Genomic DNA, 18468 nt, shown 5'->3' on the forward strand with positions numbered 1-18468 from the left:
TATATAGTGCCATAAATTTACACTGTACATCGTAAAGAGAGGGCCCAACATGGCAATCTTTAGTCAGGTCAACTAACATGTATTCTGCCCAAGTACAAGTTGCAGAATCATGTTCAGAGTAAGACACATTCTCTGCCCTGAAGCTGTCAGTCTAAAATAGACAAGACAGAACATCTGAGTTAAGGAGGGTTATGAAGAAATTACTGGTAAGGAAAAAAAGATGTGACAATAATGTCAAGTTATCCATCCTATCAGTTCTTTTAGTACTGAAATAAATACTAAAACTTATATTATTTACTGACATATATATAAAGAAGCATTTAAAGGAACACTGTCAACTAGAAAAATTTAAAAAAAAAATCAATTAAAAGTAGTTCTAGGTACTATACGTCCCTCCCAAAGCCCTTTACCAATTTTTGCAGTTTTAAAATACCATTTCTGGTTTTAATATTTTTTCCTCCACTTCGTTGCTATGTTCAAGACACACAAAAATAAATTAGGGAAACTGACTATACAAAGGAAACAGTGCGGATGACTATATGCAAAAGATACATCTGTACAGCAGCTGGGAGAGTGCTTCTGAGCACATGCAGACAGACATGCTAGCTCTGCTCAAGATAGCATGCTAAAAACAGCAGTGTAGTCAGGGTAGCACAGGCAGCAGCTTGGGCTAGCTGCCTGAGTAAAAACCCACGCAGAACCCCTGAGTACATATTCAGGCACCTACCCTGACTATATATTCATTTTTAGTGCAATAGCTGTAGCGGAGCTAGCATGTCTGACTACCCACACTGGAACATGGCATTCCAGCACAGTGCAGATACACTCAAGGTGTTGTCAAATGCATCGAATAAGTAAATTGGAAAAAAAACAATAGAAAAGCTGTTATTTTTCCTCTAGCATCTTGTCAGTTACAAGTAACACTTAAGATTACTGTATCACAGTAGGTTAAAAAATGGCAGATGGAAGTGTGATGTTTAGGTCAATTGGGTCCTGTTAAGTAAACGTTGATTAGAAGAAATCCATGCCTTATAATAATGTACTATGCAAATTTTTAAAACAAATTCACAGAAGGGCAGTATACAATTTAATATGTATATTTCTATAATGAACATATGGAATGTTAATTTTACAGATCTTACCTGCTTTTTAATGTATTTATCCAAGCATACAAAGGTAAAGCAGAAGCCCTTTGTTCCTGTTTCCGTAGAGTTTCTGGTAGAATATATTCAATTGAAAGAGCATCATGTTTGATTCGACATCTTGCTAAAGCAGCAGCCAGTTTGGTCTTAAAACTACAAGTATAAAATGATAGCTTTACCCAGATTAGAAGATTTTAGCTCATTATGACGATGTAACATTTATACTGCAGTAATGCCCAGAGGCCACAATCATGAGAGTGGTGCCATTTTGCTAGACACTATACAAAAATATAGTATGAAACAGTCCCTGCCCCAAGGAGATTGCAGTCTTAGCCAACATGCATAGCTGAGACTATATTACTTAAGCATACAACTGTCTCAAATTGGGCCATGTCTCACCCTGACCTCCTGAATTTCAGCTTCTATTTTAAAAAAGAAAGGAAGTGCGTAGCTGTTATGGGTAAGAAGAAAACCTTGAAAACATGATGCACTTGTAACCAAAGGCAATGAAATCTGAATTTCCAAGGAGTCTGAAACAATAGTTTTTAAGAAGTGTTAACTGCCTCATTCATAAATGGTGTGTTAAGTCTAATGCCCAATGCTTGATCAAAGCACACAAAAAAGTCGAGGGACTAACATATTGTGAGTGATATCATTTTGCTGTCACAAGTGGTCTTTTTGTCTCTAAAGTACTTAGAATATGTTTCAACTGGAGCTGGAAGGTATAATTTCCAGTTCAAGGAGACATATCCACCCAAGCTCTGACTATGTACCCAGGGTCTTGGACAGGATTGTACTCGCGGCAGCTAGCCCATCCAGCTGCTTGTGCCGGTGCAGCTACACTTCTAATTTCAATAGTGAGACCATATTCTCCCACGAATCCAGTGACTTTACTAAGTTAGGGACGCATCAACTAGAAGTAACGGAGGAGGAAAAGGACCTTGGAGTATTGGTTGATCATAGGTTGACTATGAGCTGCCAATGTGATATGGCTGTGAAAAAAGCTAATGTCGTCTTGGGATGCATCAGGAGAGGTATTTCCAGTAGGGATAAGGAGGTTTTAGTACCGTTATATAAGGCACTGGTGAGACCTCACCTGGAATACTGTGTGCAGTTCTGGTCTCCCATGTTTAAGAAGGATGAATTCAAACTGGAACAGGTACAGAGAAGGGCTACTAGGATGATCCGAGGAATGGAAAACTTGTCTTATGAAAGGAGACTCAGGGAGCTTGGCTTGTTTAGCCTAACTAAAAGAAGGTTGAGGGGAGATATGATTGCTCTCTATAAATATATCAGAGGGATAAATACCAGAGAGGGAGAGGAATTATTTAAACTCAATACGAATGTGGACACAAGAACAAATGGATATAAACTGGCCACTAGGAAATTTAGATTAGAAATTAGACGAAGGTTTCTAACCATCAGAGGAGTGAAGTTTTGGAATAGCCTTCCGAGGGAAGTAGTGGGGGCAAAAGATCTATCTTGCTTTAAGATTAAACTCGATAAGTTTATGGAGGAGATGGTATGATGGGATAACATGGTTTTGGTAATTAAATATTCATGGTAAATAGGCCCAATGGCCTGTGATGGGTTTTTAGATGGGGTAAGATCCAAGTTACCTGGGAAAGAATTTTCTGTAGTATCTGGCTGATGAATCTTGCCCATATGCTCAGGGTTTAGCTGATCGCCATATTTGGGGTCGGGAAGGAATTTTCCTCCAGGGCAGATTGGAAGGCCCTGGAGGTTTTTCGCCTTCCTCTGTAGCATGGGGCACGGATCACTTGCTGGAGGATTCTCTGCTCCTTGAGGTCTTCAAACTACAATTTGAGGACTTCAATAGCACAGATATAGGTGTGAGGTCTTTTTTAGGAGTGGTGGGTGAAATTCTGTGGCCTGCATTGTGCAGGAGGTCAGACTAGATGATCATAATGGTCCCTTCTGACCTAAATATCTATGAATCTATGAAAATATACTGCAGAGGGAATGACTTTGGCATTACTTTAAATATGAGACTTATCAGATTCTTTGTTCGATGTCTTATGAAAGTACCTCTAAAATAACCTAGAGGAAGTATGGTAGAGCAGAGTGCAAGGCTGTTAGGTGTTTTACAGAGATTCCTTAGTTCTTTACCATGCCATGCTCATCTTTCTAAATCTCTTTATTGAATGCTGGAGTAACGTTTTTTCATATTGACTTGGTCTTGGGTTTTCTGGATTTTTCCATCAGATAAGCAACAGAAATAAGGCACTACATTTTTACTTCCAAAGTATTCCATCAGCAGTTTTGACTAAATACAAGCTTAATCTTAACTTTAGGAATCCAGAAGTTTCTCTTTGAAACCAAATCATCTTTAAAGACACCCACGATGGCTTGAGATGAAAACAAAGGTTTACAATATTTGCAATTTTAAAAATCTATTATAGGTTATAAGTCTATATTTTTGCCCACTTAGAAAATTCCTTATAATATATACCTGTATAGATAACGTTCTATATCTCGGACTTCTGGTATTGATTCCTCTTCCTCAGAAATCTGTCGGGCTTGAAACTTTCGATCTTGGAGGTCATACAACATCACAACAATTAAACTGGTCAATTCATCTGGCTGCAATAGGAAAGTAACCATGTAAAGAAATGGAAACAAAACAGGTCTCAATCATGCAAAGAGATCCACTTCCAACCCCTTATACTCACAGAAGATCTATGTCTTCAGTAGGACTACACGTAAGAGTCCACGTAGGTGGTTCCTTTAGGGAGATCGCTATGTATTATGGAGACTTATTTTGAATGAAAAACAGGAAGAGACATGATTTTAAGTACCTAACTTCTCATCAATAAGACAGACTTTTATTAACTATTTTTATTGAAACACCCAAACTTTTAGTTCGCCATGATGAAGAAAAAACTGGTTACATTTCTTTCCTTTAGAGGTTTTTAAAATTATAACTTTTCCGTCACCCTCCAACTATATTTTTCTCTTTTGCAGCAAATTGCAGATATATTAGAATGGCGTTCCTCTTCATCCGGCTGGGAACAGAAAAGTTACAGTAGACAGCTGTATGTGTTAAACTGTTGGCAAAAGTGATTTTCCTGTTCATAAAGATCATTTCAGAAGTAGAATTTGACCGTTGTACAGTCAGTAATATTCAAGGTAAGAGAAGCACATAATACCTCCTTAATAGCTTTTCATTTTATTGCATAACATTCAAAATGTAAGTTTTTTCTAAAAACCACCATTCAACCACTGCTACCACACAAAAATTATTTCCATGCTGTCCTCAGCATTCTTATTAAAAATTTTCCACAACTGACACGAATTCAAAATCTTGTTGGAATTAGCAGGGGCATCCAGGACTGAATGGGCATGGATAGCAGATTACTTTCAGCCTTAGAGGTTCTCTCACCAGGTAAGAGTTGAGGCTCATTCTCAGGGTAGGGTGGCACTACTGCTGCCAAGCTGTACCTGTTGTGTGAACTTCAGTCCCCTGAACTGTAAATCAAATATCATTCATGTGCACTACATTCACACACAAGTTAAAGACAAAGGTAAGAAATGGTATTTTTTTTGTGTTGAGTACCATGTTTTTATTTTTATATATGAGTATAAGTATACAAAGTATATTAACTAGAAAAAAAAGGAATTGAGCCTCACAACAAACCCATGAATTAGGGAAATCTCTTTATTTTACTAATCGGCAGACTGAAGTGCAAAGATATTAAGTAGCCACGGTTTTCCAAACTTGAATATCTGAAGTCAGTCACCTAAAATCCATATTTAGGAACCTACATAAGTGTTCTGACTTTCAGAGGTGCACAGTACTGTAAGATCGGTTTGAAGTCATTAAGTCAATGGGATATGGAGATGCTTACCCCTTATTTAAAAGCCTACATTTGGCTTTAGGTGATACTATGCTAAAATTTTCAAACCTGGGCACTTAAATCTCCTGTCTTAACCACAGTACTAACTTTGCTCCCTTAAAGTTCAGCTTAGCTTATTTAATACCCAGCATTGAGAATATGAAGGTTTAGGTTTTGTAAAGTAGACAGCTTTTAATACAAAACTGTAGACAAAGTTATTGATAACTTTATGAAATATTATGATCAAAAGCTAACATCCAAGGAGCTTTCATTATTTCTTTGAATATAGATCATGAAATCTTAGAAATGTAGGCTTGGAATGGACCTCAAGAGGCCACATATTGCATCCCTGCCCGCCCACCCACCGCCTGCATGTCACAGATACAAAACCAGGATTAAATTAGACCACCCCTAACAAGTGTGTGACTAATTTGTTCTTAAAAGTGTCTCCAGAGAACCTGTTCCAGTGCTCAATTATCCTTATAATTTGAAAAATTCTCCCAATATCTCCCATATTACAAACTAAGCCAATTACTTCTTGTCCTGCTCTCGGTGGACAGAGAGCACAATTGATCACTGCCATCTTTAGAACAACCATTTACATATTTGAAGACTTCTGTTTCACCTGTCTTTTCTCTAGTCTAATGAGGCCCCATTCTTCCAACCTGTTCTCATAAGTTGTTTTCTAAACCTTTTTTTTTTTTTTGGCTCACTGACACCTAAAAATGCAATGAGGAAAATTTCACCGGGGGAAGGGGAGGGAGGGGAGGAGGAAGGAAAGAACCATAATTGAGGAGAAGGTTACTCACCTTGTGCAGTAACTGAGGTTCTTCTAGATGGTTGTCCCTGTGGCTGCGCCACTTCAGGTGTCTTGGTGCCCTGTGCTTGTAATCGGAGATTTGTAGTATCAGTGCCCAGGTTGGCCATGCATGCGTGGCAGCCGTCTTGCACCGCTCCGAGCATCTACCTAGTGTGCGCAGCCAACCGTCCCCCAGGTTCTTCTCTACCCCCTGAGGATCAGCGGGGGGGAGGGTAGTGGAGCACCCACAATGACAACCATCTTGAAGAACCTCAGTTACTGCACAAGTGGAGTAACCTTCTCTTCTTCTTCTTCTTCGAGGAGTGACCCTGTGGCTGCTCCACTTTAGGTGACTGTTGAGCAGTGCCCCTCAGTGGAGGGAAGGGGCTTTGGAGTTGGTTTATGTACGCTGGATAGCGCAGAGAGTCCAAACTGAATGTCTGCAGTTGACTGTTGTTCTAAAATGCAGTGTTTAGTAAAGGTATGGGCTGAAGCCCATATAGCTACTTTGCAAATGTCCATGATGGGCACATTGTTAAGAAAGGCCACAGATGTCGACATTGCTCTGGTGGAGTGTGTGCAAACTTGGGAGGGAGCTGACAGATTGTTGTTTTGGTAACACAACTGGATACATGTTGGTACCCATTTGGATAGTCTTTGTCTGGATACAGTTTGAACCTTTGATTATTCTGTTGTGGAGATAAACAGTCTGGATAATTTTCCAAATGTTTTTGTTCTTTCTATATAGAACGCTAGTGCTCTGCGGACATCTAATGTGTGAAGGGAGGCCTCCCTGCTGTCTGCGTGCAGTTTCAGGAAGAATACTGGTAAGTAAATGGGCTGATTTAAATAGAACAGTGATACAACTTTGGGTATTAACTTAGGGTGTGGTCGTATGATTACTTTGTCTTTGAGAAATGTGGTGTAAGGTGGGTATGCCATCAGGGCACCTAGTTCTCCCACCCTTCTTGCTGATGTGATGGCTACTAGGAAGGCCACCTTCATAGATAAGCGCAACAACGAACAGGTTACAAGTGGTTCAAACAGTTTGCCCATGAGAACAAGGTTGAGGTCCCACATAGGGGTCAGGTCTCCTAGTGTGGGATAGGTGTTATCTATGCCTTTAAGGAATCGTTTAGTCAACGGATGAGCAAATATGGTGAATACATCCGCCTTGGTGTGGAAGGAGGTGAGGGCAGCCAGGTGTACTCTGAGTGAGCTGGTGGATAACCCAGATTTTTTAAGTGCCAGTATATAATCGAGGATACGGGGTAGTGGGGCTGATTGTGGAATAATATGATTGTCTTGGGACCAAGTACAGAATCGGTTCTACTTATGCGTGTACGTCTTGTAGTTAGTCTGCAGCTGTTCAGCAGTATGTCTTGTACTTCACTAGAACATTACGTCTCAAGCCCCTTCATCCATGGAGTAACCAGGCCTTGAAGTGGAGTACGGCAATGTTGCGGTGATAGATACGTCCCGCATCCTGTGTCAGCAGATGAGGCACTAGTGGAAGGGCTTGTGATGGTTTCACTGCCATCTGTCTCAGGTATGGAAACCATGTTTGTCTGGCCCATGTCAGTGCAATGAGAATGACCCTGGATTTGTCTTGCCTGATCTTGTGAAGGACACGACTCAGTAGTGGGATTGGAGGGAAGGCACACAGCACTGGAGCTTCTCATTTCAGAAGGAAGGCATCGCCCTAGGAGTTGTGCCCCACTCCAGCCCGAGATCAATACTGAGGACACTTGGCATTGTGAGCAGTAGCAAAGAGGTCTATGGTGGGAAATCCCTATTTTTTGAATATGGCTTTGAGGATTTCGGGATTCATTTCCCTCTCATGGGTTTGAGAGAAGTCTCTGCTTAGTTGATCTGCTGTTGCATGCTGACTTCCAGGCAAATAGGATGCCAGAATGTCTATGCTGTTGGTGATGCACCACTGCAAGAGACCAGCTGCTTCTGAACAGAGGGGATATGATCGAGCCCCCCTTGGCAGTTTATATAGAACATGGTTGCTAGATTGTCCATAAGAATCTTGACGGTCTTATTGTGAATTAGAGGAAGAAAGTGCTGACAAGCATTTCAGACTGCCCTTAGCTCCAGTAAGTTTAAGTGCAGATTGGATTCTGCTAGGGACCAGCGACCCTGGATGGTATTGTCACATAAGCGTTCCCCCCAACCCAGAAGGAAAGCCTCTGTGGTGATAGTCACAGATGGAACTTTTTGTAGGAAGGGGATACCTGAGCAGACGTTGGTAGGGTTCCCCCCCACCATATAAGCAAGTCCTTTACTCTGCAAGACATCATGAGATATCTGTTGCGGGAGTGTCTGTGCAGACCATAGATAGTACGGACCCAGGCCTGTAAACATCTCATGTGGAGCCTGGCATATTTTACAACAAAGGTTGTAGCGCTATGTGCCCCAAAATTGTAAGCACATTCTGGCGGATATTTGTGGGCTGTCCCTCACTGTTGTAATTAGACTGGTTAAGTTGAGGAAGCATTGGGGTAATCTCACTGTTACATTGATACACTCAAGATGTGCCCCTATAAACTCCAACTGTTGGGTAGGTATCATAGTGGACTTCTGAAGATTCATTTGTAAGCCCAGGGCCATAAAAAGGGTTATTGTTGTGTGAATGGCATTGGTCGCCGCCTGTTGGTGCCTTTAGAAGACAGTCTAAATATGGAAAGATCATCACCCCCTGCCTGCAGAGGTGAACAGCCATGGCGGTAAGAACTTTGGAAAAGAGCGTTGGGGTGGTGGACAGGCCGAAAGGAAGCAGTCTTTATTGGAAATGTTGTTTCCCTAGGGTGAAGTGCAGGAATCATCTGTGCGCCAGGTGGACGGTAACATAAAAGTAAGCGTCTTATAGGTCGAGGGCCAAGAGTCAATCTTCTTTCTCCAATGTCGGGATTATTGTGGATAGAGTCACCATTGTCGTGTTCTCATGAACTTGTTGAGTTTCCGTTGATTGGGCCTCCACTCCCCCCAGTTTTTTCCTGAATGAGAAAATAACGGGAATAAATTCCTCTCCCCCTGTGTTGCTCTGGTACATGTTCCACAGCACCTAATTGTAGATGGTTTATTTCCTGTTGTAACAGGTGCTCATGAGAGGGGTCCCTGAGGAGGGATGGGGAAGGGGAATGGCTAGGTGGAATAGAAATAAAGGTGATGGAATAACCATTCAGGATAATTTCCAGAACCCGTTTGTCTGTAGTGATGGTCTTCCAGATTGGGTAATATGGTGACAAATAGGTTGGAGATAAGATGTAAATCCTGAATTAGGGAAGGTGGGGTTCTCATGTCCTCGACCAACACTTTAAAATGTTTGCCTGGAAGTAGATGGTTGAGATGTGGAAGGCTGATCTTGGGGCTGCCGGTGTCTAGACTGACATTTTTTACGGCGTTGGTCATAGTGTCGTTGGGGTTGAGTGTATGAGGCAGTGTGGAATCATGGGTTGTAAAATCTGCCCTGTTTCTTTTTATTTGTAGGGACAAATTCCAAGTTTCTTCAAGGTCACCCATGAGTCCTTCAAGATGTGCAAGGACACGTCAGTGTTGTCCGCAAACAGTTTTTGGCCTTCAAAAGGTAAGTCCTCGACTGTGGTTTGAGCTTCTCTCAGAAACCCGGACAGATGTAGCCAGGAAGCACAATGCATGACAACGGACGTAGCTATCAAACATGCTGCTGTGTCTGCAGAATCAAGAGAAGCCTGGAGTGCCGTTCTGGTGATGATGGAACCCTCCATGATGTTAGCCTTGTATTGTTCTCATTTGTCGTCTGGGAGCTGTTCAATAAAAGTTGACATTTGAGAGAACAGGTTGTGTGTGTATTTGGCTAGTAAGGCCGAGTAGTTGGCTATGTGGAACTGGAGGGTAGCTGATGAGTAGGCTTTCCACACGAAAAGGTCTAGCCTTTTCCAGTCCTGGTCATAAGAGGTGGTTCTAGATTGATGTTGCTTTCTTCTTTGATTAACCACTGCTACCACCAATGAATTTTGGGTAGGGTGGCAGAATAAAAACTGCTCTTTTTGCAGGCACATAATACTTCTTGTCAGATCTTTTACAAGAAAATGGGGCTTTGGCAGGTGTCTGCCAGATTATTTTTGCCGGATCCATTATGGCTGCATTAATAGGCAATGCAATCTTCGCTGATGGGGATGCCCGAAGTATATCTGAGTTTGTGCTGGGTCTCTGGTAGCTCTGCTAGTGAAATGTCCAGGGATTTAGCTACTCGTTTGAAGAGGTCCTGAAAGGATTTGAAATCATTCCCCAAGATGTGGGGTTATGGCATTATTGTTTCGTCTGGCGAAGATGACAAATTGTGGGTGGGTGGAATGGTATCACCCTCTGACGCGTCTTCAGCTTCCTCTACCTCCTCATTCAGCGCTTCTGAGGGGGCTGGTGCAGGAGGTGAAGGGGATCGAGTCATTCTGGATCTAGGTGTGTTGGGGGGGCTGAGGTTTTGGGCCCTATATAATGCCCACAGGTCCCAGTATGCCCAGTTGCGTGGAAAGGTCATGGGAGGCAGGACCAATGGTAGAGGCTCCCAGCCTTGTGCATCCGTAGACATATGGTTCTGAGAGGGTCCCGGTTTAGGTGAGGAATGGCGAGGGGTGTAGATCCCTGCCTCATCCTCTTCTCTCTCCAGCGATGAGGAAGAAGGGGCCGAGTCGACGCGGGTAACAACCAGGCTTGGTCCCAGACTGGCTGGGATACAATCGGTGCCGAATAGCAGAGTCCCAGGTATTGAGGTAACCAGGAGGTCCACCTGTCTGATGAACTGCTGTGGCACCGGGGGGGCTCAGTACAGAGGACGGCAGCATGCTCTGGCTGGGAATCAGGGTGAGAGCCGTCGGTGCCACTGACTTGCTGCATTGTGTAGGGGCAGCAGGTGGCACCACTGCGCTGCTCGGTGCCGAGGTTCTTTTTGGCTCCATTGGTGCCTAGCTAGAAAGCTTGGCTTCAGTGCACAAAGCACTACGAGAGCTAGCCTGCACCAGGTCTTTAGTCTCTTGGGAAGTCTTTGTACCAGATGTTCCCAGTGCCTCACGGTCCGGCGCTCTTGGTGCCATCAATACCAGAACAGATTTTGCCTTCAGAGATCGCTTTTTTGGAGGCAAATCTCACTGTGGGGAAGAATGAGACCGCTTTTATGCAGTCTTTTTGGAGGTAGAACCCCTGTCAGACGCTGCCACTGGCAACCGTTGGCTGGGAAGCGTCCTGGACTCGGGGTCGGAGGCTGGTTTGAGGGATTTCTCCATCGTCAGGTGCTTTAACTGGAGATCCCTGGCCTTCCTCGTCCTAGCAGTTAGTTTTTTACAGTGGGGACAAGTCTGAGCAATGTGTGTCTCCCCTAAGCATTGGATACATTGCGCGTGGCCATCAAAGACCAGTATAGAGAGCCTGCAGTTAAGGCACCATTTAAAGCCAAGAGAGCCGGCAGGCCTGAGGGGATATTAGTTTTGAAGTAGAAATGGGAATAATCCCATTCAGTCCCTCTTCTGTTTTTCACTGGTACCTGCCTGGGAGGTGAGGTGGGAAAGGGGAAGAGGGACAAAAAGTAAAATAAAAAATAAATTAATAAGATAAACAAGAAAAAGGAGAAATAAACGAATAAGAGGGCTACTAGCCGGGGGTGTGTGTGAACAAAATAATTGAATATCTAAAGGTGTAAAGGGCACTTCTGTCACTCCAACTCAAGCAAAAGGCGGTAAAGAAGGAACTGGGGGACAGTTGGCTGCGCATGTTAGGTATGAGCGGCATGAGACAGCTGCTGTGCATACGCGGCCAACCGGGGGACTGCTACTAAAAATATCCGATTACAAGCCCAGGGCGCCAAGACACCTAAAGTGGAGCACCCACAGGCACACTCCTCGAAGAAAAAGAAGAAAGCATGCTTAAGCATTCTTCCAGATTAGTCAAAGCTGGATTCAATTTTATTTTGTTTTTTAAAAGAAAATATGACCTTTTTGCCAAAGGTGTGTGGCAAATTGCTGGTACGATTATGATGGGTCCCGCGCTTCCTCTTCTTGGGTGGGGTTCAGGGCGCAGTTTCCTGCCCCTGAACTAGGGTATTTACTGTCCCACTAGTAACCCAGAGAAGGATAGTGGAGAGGGAAGGACCTGAGCCCGCCCTCTACTCCAGGTCCCAGCCCAGGGGCCCTAGGAATAGCGGTAAACCACTGGAACTTGTGTGTGCTTCCTTCCCCTGGGCTACTTCCCTCTCCTGCTCTTCAGCTTGTGGGGCTTTCTGCCCTCTCTCTCTGCACAAGCCGGGTGTCTCTTTACCTAGGGTCTTGGTCTTCTAGCCAGCCATGGCACTTCTCCAAACTGCACTCTGCTCCAACTCCTTCCCCTGGCTGATTGAAGCAGGGGGTTTTTATCAGGTGACTAGCTTCAGGTGCTCTAATTGACTTCAGGTGCCTTTAATTAATCTACAGAGACCTTTCTTCCCTCTACAGGGAATAAGGCTTCTCCTCATCCTGGGACTTACATATCTCTCCTATATCACTCTCCTGCTGCCTTCTGGCCATGCTGTATCACATATCCTCCTCCCCCTCTTCCCCCCCCCCCCCCGTTCAACACCATGGGGTTGGGCTACTTGGGACGAGAGGCAATGCTTTCCTGACAAGCCATCTGTGTTGCCGTGTCGGCTTCCAGCCCTATGCTGTACTCGGAAATGAAAGGGTTGCAGAGAGAGCAACCATCTAGTCACTTTTGCACTCTTCTCCTCGTTTCTGTGCAACCACTGGAGCGGGGCGTGGTCTGTCACCAGGGTAAATCGCCGCCCCAGTAGGTAGCAGCGGAGAGTTTCCATGGCCCATTTTATTGCTAGACATTCCTTTTCAACAATGGCATACTTTTGTTCCCTGGGGAGGAGCTTCTGGCTGAGGTACAGGATCGGGTGTTCCTCCTCCCCTACCATCTGCAAAAGGACGGCTTCTAGCCCTACTTCCAAGGCATCTGTTTGTAGGACAAATTCTTTCTTGAAGTCTGGGGCTATGAGTACTGGATGGCAGCAAAGGGCTATCCTTAAATCTGCGAATGCTCTTTCTGCTGCATCAGACCATTTTACTATCTCAGGGCCCCGAGCCTTTATCAGGTCCATCAATGGCCCTGCTCTTGTGGCAAAAATGAGGGATGAATCTCAGATAGTACCCTACTAACCGGAGAAATGCTCTAACCTGCTTTTTACAGACTGGCCGAGGCCAACCTTGTATTGCCTCCACTTTGTTCCACTGGGGTTTTACCAAGCCTCTCCCTACTACATACCTGAGGTATCTTGCCTCAGCTAGTCCTATCACGCACTTGAGAGGTTTGACAGTGAGGCCGGCCTTCCGCAGGGTGTCTAGTACTGCTTCTACTTTCCCTAGGTGCGCTTCCCAGTCAGCATTATGGATGACTATATCATCTAAATAGGCGGCGGCATACCTGGCATGGGGTCGCAGCAATTTATCCATAAGTTGTTGAAATGTTGCAGGTGCCCCATGGAGTCCGAAAGGAAGGACAGTGTATTGGAACCAGCCATCAGGTGTAGAGAAAGCAGTCTTCTCCTTGGCGTTGTTGGCCAGGGGAATTTGCCAATATCCTTTGATCACGTCCAGAGTGGTTAGGTATCGGGCCTTGCCTAACTGATCAACTAGCTTGTCGACACGTGGTATCGGATAGGCATCGAATTGGGATACTTCATTCAACTTCCAGAAGTCATTGCAAAATCTCAGGGTACCGTCAGGCTTGGGTACTAGGACGATAGGGCTAGACCACTGGCTGTGGGATTCTTCAATAACCCCAAGTTCCAACATCTTCTTCACTTCTGTCCTAATTTCCTCTCTTTTAGCTTCCGGTATCCAGTACGGTCTTATCGTCTCCCTTATTCCGGGCCTGGTGATGATATGATGTGGGACAGAACACATCTTGGTTCCACTGGATTATATCAATGACCTCTGTTCGTTGTTCTGGGGCTAACTCGGGGGATATCCTCACCGGCTCCTGTGGGTCGTCCGTCTGAGGTGGAGCTCTCCGAATGACCAGGCATTCAGTCACGCCAGGGCTTCAGTAAGTTTACGTGGTAGATCTGCTCTGGTCTTCAGCAGTCTGGTTGTCTGGTCATATAGTCCATTTCCCAATGGCTTCCACTATCTCATATGGCCCATGCCAGCTGGCCAGGAGTTTGCTTTCTGCTGTTGGGACTAGCACCATAACCCATTCTCCTGGCTGAAATTTCCGTACTTTCGCCCAGCGGTTATAATATGTCCACTGGGTCTCTTGTGCTTTTTCCAAATGTTCTCATACTATAGGGGTTACTCGAGCTATTCGCTCTCTCATCTGTGTCACGTGCTCAATGACATTCTTTTCTGGGTTGGGTTGTTCTTCCCAGTCCTCCTTGGCGATATCTAATATTCCGCATGGGTGGAGTCTGTATAGTAGCTCAAAGGGAGAGAAACCGGTGGACGCCTGGGGCACTTCCCATATTGCAAACATTAGGTATGGTAGAAGGGTATCCCAGTCTTTTCTGTCCTGTGCTACCACCTTCCGGATCATACTTTTAAGGGTGCAGTTAAACCGCTCTACCAGTCCATCTGTTTGTGGATGGTAGACGGAGGTCCGTATGGCATGGATGCGGAGCAGGGTACATAAGTCCTTCATTAATTTCGACATGAAAGGGGTTCCTTGGTCAGTCAGGATCTCCTTAGGGATGCCCACTCTGGCAAAAACCTGAAGTAGTTCTTTTGCTATTGCCTTGGATGTGGGGTTTCTTAAAGGAATGGCTTCTGGATACCGTGTGGCGTAGTCAAGGATGACCAATATGTTTCGGTGGCCCTGTGCTGATCTTTCCAGTGGACCCACTAGGTCCATGGCGATCCTTTCGAAAGGGACTTCAATAATAGGCAAAAGTACTAATGGGGCCCGCAAATGAGGTTGGGGGCTATGCAACTGGCATTCCGGGCAGGAGGTACAATAGCGTTGGACCTCCGCGCATATTCCTGGCCAATAAAATCTTCTTAGGACTCTATCAAGTGTCTTGTCTATTCCTAGATGTCCCCCAAATAAATGACTGTGAGCTAACTCTAGTACTGCCCTTGTGTGTTTCCGTGGTACTAAAGCTGCTCTACTTCTTCCCCTCGAATTTGCACTATTCGGTACAACCGATCACGTTTGATCACATAATACGGCCTTGGGCCTTTGGTCTTTCCTTCCACGGGTACGGCATTTACTTCCACTACCTCCTCCCTCACATTCGCATGTAGCGGGTCATTGGCTTGGTCCTGCCCGAAATTCTCACGTGCGGTACCGATTTGACCTAACTCCATGGGACCTATTTCTTCTCCGCCCCTGGGACTGGCCCTACTTGGGCTAGGAACCGCCTCTGAGTCCTCACTGGCCTGAATTGTCTCCTGACCTCCTGAACGAGTTCGCTTACCAACAAGGGAGGCTTTCTGGTTCTCTCCTAGAATCCTGGTCCCTAGCCTTTTATCTGCCCTCTTTTCCCACCCAGACTTTCAGGGTTTCCTGGCGGAAGAAAATAGCTCTGGGGCAAATTCCGCAAAAATTGGGATGAGGCTATCTGTAGGTGCCTCCATCTCAGCCCGGGGGTTGCTACCCTCCCCTGGCTCTACTGGGGGGAGTAAGTTCTCACACCCGGGGAAGTCCCTACCAATTAAGACCGGGTAGGGGAGCCTAGGGACCACTCCTGCAGTTACCCTGGTAGTGTTTTCCTGGATCTCAATCCGTAGTGGGATTGTGGGGTAGAAATTTACTGTGCCATGAACGCACTTTACCCCTGTGGTTTTGGACTGGGTTAGTTAGTCTTGTCCCACCAACTTCCCCGAGACCAGTGTGACAACACTCCCGGAATCTACTAATGCTATGGTCGCAATACCATTCATCTTTACTGACCTTGTATACCCATATGAGATCACTACGACCCCTACCAGGCCGATTAGGCCACATTGTTCCCCAGGATCCCCCAGATTGTACTGCATAGGCTCTTCCCTGTTGGGGCATTGGGCTGCTATATGCCCCAATTCCCCACACTCTTAACACCAACCCCTTATCCCGGTTGCCGCCCTCTGCCTGGGGCTATTTGGTCAGCCCCCCGCAGCCCTCTCTTCCCAAACCCCCAGGTCCCCTCTTGGCCTTGGGCCATTCCTCAGTGTCTTTCCTCCCAGTTATGGTTCTTCTGTAGTTCTCGACAATCCAGGGCCTTGGGTTTGGGGCTGTCTTCCTGGTTTGCAGTGTCTCACCCCCTGGGGTCTGGAACAGTTCATGGGCTGCCAGCTGTCTTTCCATGAGGGAGACCAACTCATCGTAGGTAGAGGGGTCATTCTGGCCAACCCAAGCCCAAAGCACAGATAGCTGGTTCAAAAGACCTCGATAGTACTAATGCAGTGTGGTTGAGTGCTGGAGGCTGACACTTTGTTGCCTTGTTAGCACTGTTTAGGCTGCTCAGTGCTTCTGTCCTTGAAGCTTCAATGTTATTGGTAGATAGCACAGCATGTTAGTTTTGCAGATTTTGATGTTAGAAAGATCACAGCCATGGCTAAGTGACAAAGTGACCCCCTCATATACCAGTCCAGTACCAGGAGCTCCATCATTTTTTCAGACCTGAGGGCCTCAGGGCGCAGCCATTTCTGGGTCAGGTGGATCAGGTCAAACAACTGCAATAGGGGTGTCTTGTCCTCTGTATACTGCCATTCATGAAACCTCTAGGCTCGCAACGCTGTGGTTACTCGGGATCTGGCCAGGATCTCTGCCTTCAGCTGGGGGTAATCCTCCAGTCTCTGCAGCCATAGACCTTCTGGGCCTCTCCACACAGGAACGGGGCGAGGATACCAGACCACTAATCTTGGGGCCAGGCTCCCACAGGGCTGTTCTCTCAAATGCCAGGAGGTACGCCTCTACATCATCCTCCCATGTCATTTTCTGAAGGCAGTGGCTGGCCCATATAGTCCGGGTTCCATCACAATTTTGATTCTGCTCCATAAGGGCCTTCATCTGGTCTGCCAGCTCCTGTAGCAGAGCTCATTCCTGGGCAGCCTGATTCATCAACAGCCGATTAGTCTCCTGCTGCACCCGAGTCACCTCCTGTTGGGTGGTTGTTTGGATTCGGGTAGCCTCCTGCTGGGCCGCAGTGGTTTGTATTAGAGCCTTCACCACATCGTCCATCTTGGGGATGGGATGGTTTTGGTTAACCCTGGTTTAAGTCCCCAGTGCGGAGATCCCACCATTGACACCACGTGTGGCAAACTGCCGGTACGATTATGATGGGTCCCGCACTTCCTCTTCTTGGGGGGAGGGGTTCAGGGTACAGTTTCCTGCCCAGAGAAGGATAGTGGAGAGGGAGGAACCCGGGCCCACCCTCTACTCCGGGTCCCAGCCCAGGGGCCCTAGGGATAGTGGTAAACCACTTGAACTTGTGCGTGCTTCCTTCCCCTGGGCTACTTCCCTCTCCTGCTCTTCAGCTTGTGGGGCTTTCTGCCCTCTCTCTCTGCACAAGCTGGGAGTCTCTTTACCTAGGGTCTTGGTCTTCTAGCCAGCAATGGCACTTCTCCAAACTGCACTCTGCTCCAACTCCTTCCCCTGGCTGATTGAAGCAGGGGGGTTTTATCAGGTGACTGGCTTCAGGTGCTCTAATTGGCTTGAGGTGCTTTTAATTAATCTATAGAAACCTTTCTTCCCTCTACAGGGAATAAGGCTTCTCTTCTTCCTGGGACTTACATATCTCTCCTATATCACTCTCCTGCTGCCTTCTGGCCATGTTGTATCACAGGTGTTTATTTTACTGTAGATAAGAGCAGAAAGGAGCATAAGTGACAGCTCCCTGCAAGGGCACAGCTTGCTTGAGAATTTTGGCCTTAAAGAAAGTTTAATCTAATCTTCAATTTTGAATGTAATCGGTGGGAAGGAGGGGTGGTGTTGATGTTTTGTTTAAGAGGAAGTGCATGACTTCTTGGAGTCAGGGTACTTTTCTCACAGAGGAGATGAGCAAAATAATAACTGTCCACCTTGCTCAGGAGAATTTGTCCCCTGTGAAAAAGTTATCCTCAAGCACATCATTGCAGAGAGGATTTTTCTTCCCTTCCTCTATGTTACTTTGTAACAAAGTGTTACTTTGTCTGGAGAAAGTGTTCTGCTTTAAAACTATTTTTATATTTATTTATGATACCTCTCATTTCAAATAGTCCATTTGATGATCTTCCAGTGCTTTACAAGCATTAGTTAATTCTTCCTTACCACCACCATTTTACTGATAAAAAGAAAAGGAGTACTTGTGGCACCTTAGAGACTAACCAATTTATTTGAGCATGAGCTTTCGTGAGCTACAGCTCACTTCATCGGATGCATGCCATGGAAACTGCAGCAGACATTATATACACACAGAGATCATGAAACAATACCTCCTCCCACCCCACTGTCCTGCTGGTAATAGCTTATCTATTTTACTGATGAAGCAGCAGACTGTAGCCAACATTTTCAGGAGTGTCCTCTAATTTTTGTAGGCAGCTGGAGCTCTGTGCTCAGCACCTTTTGAAGTCTATGGAAATGTATGCACTCAATACTTTGAAAATCAAACCCTAGCTATCTCAAAGCAGGCATCCATGTTTAGCAGACAATTCTGAAAACAGTAGTGTTATCTGAGATTTCCTGATCAGTTTCTGAAGGA

General features: G+C 45.5%; 1 protein-coding gene across 8 annotated transcripts in view; it reads right to left on the minus strand.

Moving 5' to 3' along the window:
• The window catches only part of NSUN7 (NOP2/Sun RNA methyltransferase family member 7), a 76941-nt gene that overhangs the window by 26483 nt on the left and 31990 nt on the right, over nucleotides 1-18468 (minus strand). For 7 of the 8 annotated variants that reach the window (XM_084626433.1, XM_084626432.1, XM_084626428.1 and 4 more), the window contains 2 exons: nucleotides 3616-3746; nucleotides 1143-1295 (listed from right to left, as the gene is read on the minus strand). In XM_084626433.1, coding sequence (XP_084482559.1) covers nucleotides 1143-1295; nucleotides 3616-3716 — 254 coding nt within the window. In that variant the 5' untranslated portion in view covers nucleotides 3717-3746. Of the gene's footprint in view, nucleotides 1-1142; nucleotides 1296-3615; nucleotides 3747-3835; nucleotides 3910-18468 lie in introns of those variants that run through there. The other variant, XM_084626435.1, reaches the window with a different exon arrangement.

The sequence above is a fragment of the Lepidochelys olivacea genome, assembly GCF_965140295.1.
Source record: "Lepidochelys olivacea isolate rLepOli2 genome assembly, chromosome: 4".
Lineage (NCBI taxonomy): Eukaryota > Metazoa > Chordata > Testudines > Cheloniidae > Lepidochelys > Lepidochelys olivacea.